The following is a 10,095-nucleotide window of genomic DNA, read 5'->3' on the forward strand; positions in this document are numbered from 1 at the left end:
GTGACCTCTGTATCGGGATACGTATTGTATCGTGACCTCAGTATCGTGATACGTATTGTATCTGATCGTCATTTTAATTTATCGCTGCAACCCTAGCAACCATTCATGTGTATGTGATTGCTTGACTTAAAGAGACATACACAATAATGGTACAAAAATTTACCTCGTGGTTGAGTCCTAACTCTGGAGATTTATTTGCAATATTTGAATGTGAATATTTTGCCATGATTTTTTTAAACATCAAGGTGTAATTTACAAACCCTGTGTTCCCGTTTGATATGTTAACAAAAAACTAAGAAAAGACAAACTCCAGATAATGCGATCCTATTTTTGGATGACCACTGGAATGCCAAGTTAAATAATTAGACAGACATCAAAGCGTACAAGTGCAAAACAGAAACGTTTTATGATGCTTCAAATACCTCTGTCCTATTATGACCTAACCTGACAACATATAATGGTAAAATGCAAGTGAATTGCATTGCACTTTATAAGTTGATGCCAGTATAACAAAATCAACAACAAAGGAATGAGACAGTTTGTCTTCTGTACTGTACTTCAAATTTAAAACATGAAATCCCTTTATTCATTTTTGTAGCACACAAGATAAAATGTTGTATAAAAATGAAACCTAAAAGAAGAAATGTTGCAAATGCCATAAGTCCCCTCATCTGTTTGAAGTACCTATTAATAATAAGAACAAGAATCACAGCAAAATTAACAAGCCCCCAATTAATTAAACCTTTTAACGAGTTATGCCAAATGTCATATATTAAAATAAATTGCAAAAAGAACAGACCGTCCTAAGTTTGTGTAAGTCGCCTTCATTATTAATTTCTCAGTTAAGTGCCGCTTTTTTTTCATGAATAATTTATCAAAGCTATAACCCTGCCGGAAACCAACAGTTTCCATCACTTAGTCACGGTTTTTGGCAGTGATACGGGGATCCTTGAGATCAGAAAAATCTACAATATTCTTTCGGCCACGTTATGCTCAGACCTATCGTTGTTTGCCTAGCACCACCTTTTCACATCAATATTATAAACATTCACATGCTTTGTTATTTTGATATTAAAAGTTACTTTCCCTTAAGACAAAAACGAGTTTTTTGTAAGTCACAATGTAAAATGACATTTATAAAATGTACAGTCGTTCCATTCACAACGCTTGTGTTCCGACTCTGTAGGGTATACTTTGTGCTGTTTAATCCAGACCGCATGTTAAAAATTGACCTGAACTGGAATGAAAAATGTTTATTTCTCTTAGTTTACATCCATGTGTCATATAGTCAGATAAAGGATTGCATTTTCATATTTGAAAACAACATCATGATTTGCCCCTCTAATCCTCTCTTTATAGTTCATTGTGTACCGTAAAATTCCTCACTCTTACATAAACTCTTATCTTATTTGCATTGAAAACGCAAAAGATATTTTTAAAACATGTAGGCTATAAATAGGCACATTGTGAACTTTGTATACACCAATTAAAATTCGCATCATAAGTATTGGAAAATTAAGTTTCTTATTGTAATTTTCCGTTTGTCTTTGTTGATTTAAATGGAAATTCATATTGCACCGGTATGTTTTCTTTTAAGTAACAATAGAGTACGAAAATATTACGCAAATGTACTTACTCTATTTTGGTTGAAATAGGTTGCTTTGTCTCTCGACCGTTTCTCCACGTTATGTATATATCGAAAATTGCTCCAATTCGATGCAACTGGCTGACTAACCTGCTTAGAATAAGGAAAGTTGTTTGTATTCCAAAAGACAATGATATAATTTATGCTTATAATAAGAGGGAATATAATTATAATTTGATACATAATTTAGATTGTGTTCTGTAAAATTAGACGCTAAAATCGAACTAGATTGTTTTTCAAAAACTAGATGCTAAAGTTAAGAACTAGGTCATAAAATTGATTTTCTAAGCTTGCTGTGTCTCCCAGTGATATTAGCTATTACAAACTGTGGTCAACAATAATATCAATTGATTTTATATTATTATGAAATATATTTAATGCTTGAAAGATTTGAATGGTTCATGGTGTACTTATAACAATTTTCTCTCTGTTTGGAAATGATAATGAATTACAATTTTAATGCATGTGTACGAAAATGTAGTAACTAAGTAGTTCGAATGGTTAAAGGTCAAGTAACGTAGCAGAAAAATCGAAATATATAACTTAACCTTTTTTTCTATATAACGCATTGTAATCATCACTATATTTCATTATAAGATACTTGAATTATCACTAGAAATGGGAAGTAAGGACGGCAACCAAATAAGAATAAAATCTCCACTAGATAGAAACTAAACGAGTTAATTTGAATCAGTTTCTACTTAGTGCAATGCCTAAATTCTATGACCCTTTCTACGGCAAGTCATTTTCGATTTACATGTATGCTATTCTGATGTGTATTTAATAACATGTAATGAGAAATCTATGTTTAATATCGACTCTGTCAACCAAATGTAATTTAGAATATTGCGAATTGCTCATGTTTTTTGAGAGAGCTCTATTTACCCACATTGATTAATTCGTTGAGATTATAGCTCATTCCAAAACAATCGCAATTTAAGTTTTATTTTGCTCTGTATTATATTTGCGAATTTGTTGATGAGCTCGTTTAAAGAACAACCTTGAAAAATAAATTTCACGAATTTTAAGCAATTATCTGAAACAAAAATTTAACTCCAAGGAGTTACGTATCACTCTGTATTATAAAGGATGATTGTTTGAAAGCATATGAAGTAGAAGCACCTGCCGTATTTTCCGTAATTAGCGCACAAGGCACTTAAACATTGGCTTAAATAAGAGGGGGTTATCAGGATAACAAAATATGAATTATTACAGAAAGAAATTAGCAAATTCAACCAGTCGCTATCAGCGAATTACATTTTAAACAATCCTGTGTGGCCGGAGCTTTGAAATAATTACTTTTTAATTTGCTTCACGATGAGTCCGGCCATAATCACCAGACATAGCTCTCAGCTTTAAAATGCAAGTATCTGATGAGGTCTGGGAGGGGAGTCAACATAGTTTTAATTCTTCCCGAAAAAGGGAGAGGGACACTTCCAGGGGGAGGAGGGCGTATTACGGCAAATACGGTATTTAATATTTACAAAGTTGATACAGAAAGCCAGACAAAGAAAAGATGTATTGCACTTTATGGACAGAACAAACGAAGATACTGAAGTAAAGACATCATTACTTGTAATCCCACTTTCAGCATCCGTTGGTATAAATCATCATCTTCTTTACCCCAGCCCCAAAAATCGTTGGACATGCCGTTCAGCTATAAATAAAAATATCATATAAAATAAAAGAACATTTTTTTTTGGATATTAACTAATATTAGTACACTCTGTTATATCGTTTAGCTTGAAATTCCGATACATGGTATATTTCAAACGATGCTTTATAGTGCAAAAGAGGACATCTAAGAGTGCGGAAATATTTACGGTGTGACCCTTTAAACTGATCGTGGTGTGAAAATATCCCTGTTGACAAAGGTTTTGAAATCAATTTATAAATAATTATTGACTGTTTTTGCAACAATTGCCTCAAAAACCGGAGCATTTCCACACCGCAAAAAATCCTACTTTTGTAGTATGTCATTCGCCATTCTACATTGTCGGTATAAAAAGTCATTATGCATTGGTCATTGTCTAGATCTGTAACGTACCACTGGAACAATGACATTTTCGAAATTATGTTAACAAAGAAAAATGAGGATTGTTAGCATTGCAAAATTCGATGATATGTCAATATGAAATTACAGGTGGAAAAACATAATATCGCTAATAACCAACGACAACATAAAAATCGCTACAAAACGATACCAACTATTGTATACACAGTTTAGATATTATGAAAAAAACAGCATCAAAATAAGGGGAGCAAATCTAATGAGAAATGTATAAAAAAAATGAAAGGTATACAACTTGACAGGGTAAGTTACACTCTTAGCCAGAACACAAAGTCCTTTTGGTAGTTTCATCTTCTCTATAGAGAATCGACTGCAATTCTAAAAGGTTTTATAGTGAAGGGTTAACAACGAGTGTAACGACTTTATAGTGATGGGTTTACAACGAGTGTAACGACTTAATAGTGATGGATTTACAACGAGCGTAACGACTTTATAGTGATGGTTTAACGACGAGTATAACGACATTATACTTATGGGTTTACAACGAGTGTAACGACTTTGTAGTGATGGGTTCACAACGGGTGTAACGACTTTATAGTGATGGATTTACAACGAGCGTAACGACTTTACAGTGATGGTTTAACGACGAGTATAACGACATTATACTGATGGGTTTACAACGAGTGTAACGATTTTATAGTGAAGGGTTAACAACGAGTGTAACGACTTTGTAGTGATGGGTTCACAACGAGTGTAACGACTTTATAGTGAACGGTTTACAACGAGTGTAACGACTTTATAGTGATGGTTTTACAACGAGTGTAACGACTTTATAGTGAAGGGTTTACAACGAGTGTAACGACTGCATAGTGATGGGTTCACAACGGGTGTAACGACTTTATAGTAATCGGTTTACAACTAGTGTAATGACTTTATAGTGATGGGTTTACAACGAGTGTAACGACTTAATAGTGATGGATTTACAACGAGCGTAACGACTTTATAGTGATGGTTTAACGACGAGTATAACGACATTTTACTTATGGGTTTACAACGAGTGTAACGACTTTGTAGTGATTGGTTCACAACGATGGATTAACATCGAGTGTAACGACTTTATAGTGAAGGGTTTACAATGAGTGTAACGACTGTATAGTTATGGGTTCACAACGGGTGTAACGACTTAATAATGATGGGTTTACAACGAGTTTTACGACATTATAGCGATGGGTTTACAACGAGTGTAACGACTTTTTAATGATGGTTTTACAACGAATGTAATAACTTTGTAGTGATGGGTTTATAACAAGTGTAAAAAAAATATATGATGGGTTTACAACGATTGCAACGACTTTATAGTGATGCGTTTATAACGAGTGTAACGACGTTATTGTGATGGGTTTACAACAAGTGTAAATATTGTATATTAGGGGTTTACAACGATTGCAACGACTTTATTTTGATTCGTTTATAACGAGTGTAACGACGTTATTGTGATGGGTTTACAATAAGTGTAACGACTTTATTGTGATGCGTTTATAACGAGTGTAACGACTTTATAGTGATGGGTTTACAATAAGTGTAACGACTTTATTGTGATGCGTTTACAACGAGTGTAACGACTTTATTGTGATGCGTTTATAACGAGTGTAACGACTTTATAGTGATGGGTTTACAATAAGTGTAACGACTTTATTGTGATGCGTTTACAACGAGTGTAACGACTTTATTGTGATGCGTTTATAACGAGTGTAACGACTTTATAGTGATGGGTTTACAATAAGTGTAACGACTTTATTGTGATGCGTTTACAACGAGTGTAACGACTTTATTGTGATGCGTTTATAACGAGTGTAACGACTTTATAGTGATGGATTTACAACGAGCGTAACGACTTTATAGTGATGGTTTAACGACGAGTATAACGACATTTTACTTATGGGTTTACAACGAGTGTAACGACTTTGTAGTGATTGGTTCACAACGATGGATTAACATCGAGTGTAACGACTTTATAGTGAAGGGTTTACAATGAGTGTAACGACTTAATAATGATGGGTTTACAACGAGTTTTACGACGTTATAGCGATGGGTTTACAACGAGTGTAACGACGTTTTAATGATGGTTTTACAACGAATGTAACGACTTTATTGTAATGGGTTTACAACGAGTGTAATGACTTTATAGTGATGGGTTTACAACGAGTGTAATAACTTTGTAGTGATGGGTTTATAACAAGTGTAAAAAAAATATATGATGGGTTTACAACGATTGCAACGACTTTATAGTGATGCGTTTATAACGAGTGTAACAACGTTATTGTGATGGGTTTACAACAAGTGTAAATATTGTATATGATGGGTTTACAACGATTGCAACGACTTTATAGGGATGCGTTTATAACGAGTGTAACAACGTTATTGTGATGGGTTTACAACAAGCGTAAATATTGTATATGAGGGGTTTACAACGATTGCAACGACGTTATTGTGATGGGTTTGCAATAAGTGTAACGACTTTATTGTGATTCGTTCATAACGAGTGTAACGACTTTATAGTGACGCGTTTATAACGAGTGTAACGACTTTATAGTGATGGGTTTACAATATTACAATAAGTGTAACGACTTTATTGTGATGCGTTTATAACGAGTGTAACGACTTTATAGTGATGGGTTTACAATAGGTGTAACGACTTTATTGTGATGCGTTTACAACGAGTGTATTGACCTTTTAGTGATGGGTTTACAATAAGTGTAACGACTTTATTGTGATGGGTTTACAACGAGTGTAACGACGTTATAGTGATGGGTTTACAACAAGTGTAAATATTTTATTTGATGGGTTTACAACGATTGCAACGACTTTATAGTGATGGGTTTACAACGAGTGTAACGACGTTATAGTGAACGGTTTACAACAAGTGTAAATATTTTATATGATGGGTTTACAATAAGTGCAACGGTTTTATTGTGATGCGTTAACAACGAGTGTATTGACCTTTTAGTGATGGGTTTACAATAAGTGTAACGACTTTTTTGTGATGGGTTACGACTTTATTGTGATTCGTTCATAACGAGTGTAACGACTTTATAGTGACGCGTTTATAAATGGGTTTACAACGATTGCAACGACTTTATAGTGATGGGTTTACAACGAGTGTAACGACGTTATAGTGAACGGCTTACAACAAGTGTAAATATTTTATATGATGGGTTTACAACGAGTGTAACGACTTTATAGTGATGGGTTTACAGCAAGTATAAATATTTTATACGATGGGTTTACAACGATTGCAACGACTTTATAGTGATGGGTTTACAACGAGTGTAACGACGTAATAGTGATTGGTTTACAACAAGTGTAAATATTGTATATGATGGGTTTACAACGATTGCAACGACTTTATTGTGATGTGTTTATAACGAGTGTAACGACGTTATTCTGATCGGTTTACAATAAGTGTAACGACTTTATCGTGATGGGTTTACAACAAGTGTAAATATTTTATATGATGGGTTTACAACGATTGCAACGACTTTATTGTGATGCATTTATAACGAGTGTAACGACTTTATAGTGATGGGTTTACAACGATTGCAAACAACAAGTGTAAATATTTTATATGATGGGTTAACGACGTTATAGTGATGGGTTTACAGCAAGTGTAAATATTTTATATGATGGGTTTACAATAAGTGTAACGACTTTATTGTGATGCGTTTACAACGAGTGTAACGACTTTATAGTGATGGGTTTACAGCAAGTGTAAATATTTTATATGATAGGTTCACAACGAGTGTAACGACTTTATAATGATGGGTTTACAAACAGTGTAACGACGTTATAGTGATGGGTTTACAGCAAGTGTAAATATTTTATATGATGGGTTTACAACGATTGCAACGATTTTATTGTGATGTGTTTATAACGAGTGTAACGACGTTATTGTGATGGGTTTACAATAAGTGTAACGACTTTATTGTGATGCATTTATAACGAGTGTAACGACTTTATAGTGATGGGTTTACAACGAGTGTAATAACTTTATAGTGATGGGTTTACAACAAGTGTAAAAAAATTATATGATGGGTTTACAACAAGTGTAAATATTGTATATGAGGGGTTTACAACGATTGCAACGATTTTATAGTGATGGCTTTACAACGAGTGTAACGACTTTATAGTGATGGGTTTACAACAAGTGTAAAAAAAACTATATGATGGGTTTACAACAAGTGTAAATATTGTATATGAGGGGTTTACAACGATTGCAACGATTTTATTGTGATGCGTTTATAACGAGTGTAACGACGTTATTGTGATGGGTAACAACGAGTGTAGTGGCTTTGTAATTATATGACCGTAGTCTGCTACCATTATAATATCTTCTACATGTATTTATTGTTTATTGAGAAAATCATAATATTTGGAATCATCATAATGGAATAGCTCCAGGTATAAGTTAACTGCTTTAATTAAACAAATATCTTCTAATGTAATAATCTCATAGTGTTGACCGCGTTTTGGGTTTTTGTTTTATTTTAATGGTATTCATACATGATGAGGTAACGCAATGGGAACTCATGTGTTTGGGGCAGCTTAACAACTTTAGTCAGTTATGTTTCAAATGAAGTACTCACAAATACAAAGAAACCGATATGACAAGTGGTTGTAAACTCGTCGACCATCACGAACATGCATTGCGATGCAATTTGACAAACATTGATTTTTAAAAATTAGTTATTTATTATCTTACAGCATATTATCTACATCAATTTTTTAAGGATTGTGTCACCCGTAGTAAGTTTTCCATGCCAATGGCCGTGCTTATTTTTGTACATAATTTACGAGCATGTTGTTTTAAGAATATATTAAACTCCTATCCAGCTAAAGTACCCGTTAACAACTAATTAAACTATCTGTTATCACCATCGGACTATTCCGTCTTTGCGTATTGAAGAGTTATCTTCTCTTGGGAGCAGGGACTGATTGTTACGTCATTGGTTTGTGCGAGAAAATGACGTCGTTTTCTCAAATATTGATGACGTTACTCTCACAAACAAGTGACGTAACAATCAATCCCTGCTCCCAAGAGAAGATACCTCTGCAATACGCAAAGACGGAATTGTGTAATATTCGTTTCTGATTGTTAAAGTCCTTTTTAATAGAAGTAGCGTGTAAACATCACATGTTTTGGTGCATTTACAGAATAAAAGTTCTTAAGAATTTAAAAGTTTGAAAGAAGTAAGGGGAAAATGAAAAATAAAGTCTGCTAGGGTCGAACTCGGGACAGTTAACTTTCTAAACCCACACCTAACCATTGGCATCCAGAAACTATATATAGGATCTTACATGAGTTTCCATTTCATTTAAGATTCATGAAACGATTCTAAGATTATTTCAATTTAGCGAGCCTCTGGCGAGCTAAAATGAAAGAAAATTCGTGACGAGTTTCATAAATTTCATATGAAATTAAAATGAGTGTAAGATCCTTTTTACCACATAATCAAGATTTGTGACATTTATTCGTGTAAAACGACAATTTTCATGAAATTTTGAAATGTAAAAATCCGCCATTTTGACTCCAGTGCGTAAGTCTGTGACGTCATGTACTTGTCCTAGGCGTGACGTCACAATTGAAACTTACAACTAATCACAGGGCTGATAGGTTATATTACATGGGTTAATTAGCCCAAAAAATATGACATAGGTATATTCACTGAATAACACCGTACATTATGTGATAAAAAGGGCTATTATAAGACTTAATAATGAACATTGAAAAATATATAGTATGACAGGTACTCTATGCAAGAAAACGAACTCAAGTTGCTTCAATTCTTATAAAAAAAGGGAGAAGCAGCCAAGACCAAATTGATGTGTTTTCCTTATTGCAACAATTGGTACCTACATTGTATCTGTCGTATCTGCTTTATTGTCGGTGGTGTTGACAAATCCTTTACTGAATAAAATCTACAGGTATTTATCTTTGGAAAAATGCATAGTTTTTATTTAATTTAAATATCTAATTGCGGATTTATTATGCGGTAAAAAGTTTAGGGGTGTTCCCGTCCCGTTTCACTGGTTTCCGGTTGTCAAAAACATAACCTTGTGACGCTCTTGTCATTTTACGTGTCAACAAATACCTTTTGAAGCCTTTGTCAGGTATGTATCTATGAATCTACACAATTGTCGAAAGTGTTGAGTTTCAAATATTAAAGCTATTAGTTCAAAAGCTAAGTAATAACACAGAGTAAATGATTTGGTTGTTTGCGTCCTTCATGGACACACTTATATATGATGTGTATACAATAATAAAGGTATATAAAGGTTTGTCGACACCAGTGTCCGAAAACCTCGAAAAGAAAAAGAAAATCGGTAGCGCAGCTACCAAAACCGCTGCAAGATCTGAACGTAAGACCCTGATGCACTCATT

At 33.8% G+C, this 10,095-nt stretch overlaps 1 protein-coding gene across 1 annotated transcript in view; it reads right to left on the minus strand.

Moving 5' to 3' along the window:
• Positions 1 to 79: 79 nt before the first annotated feature.
• The window catches only part of LOC110462968 (beta-1,4-galactosyltransferase 7-like), a 23,637-nt gene continuing 13,621 nt past the window's right edge, over positions 80 to 10,095 (minus strand). Inside the window, exons 4-6 of the mRNA XM_021517259.1 lie at positions 3,219 to 3,302; positions 1,637 to 1,735; positions 80 to 1,237 (exon numbers count right to left, since the gene is read on the minus strand). Of these exons, the coding sequence (XP_021372934.1) occupies positions 1,079 to 1,237; positions 1,637 to 1,735; positions 3,219 to 3,302 (342 nt within the window). The 3' untranslated portion in view covers positions 80 to 1,078. The remainder of the gene's footprint in view (positions 1,238 to 1,636; positions 1,736 to 3,218; positions 3,303 to 10,095) is intronic.

This window comes from Mizuhopecten yessoensis, unplaced genomic scaffold (assembly GCF_002113885.1).
Source record: "Mizuhopecten yessoensis strain PY_sf001 unplaced genomic scaffold, ASM211388v2 scaffold10847, whole genome shotgun sequence".
Taxonomy (NCBI): domain Eukaryota; kingdom Metazoa; phylum Mollusca; class Bivalvia; order Pectinida; family Pectinidae; genus Mizuhopecten; species Mizuhopecten yessoensis.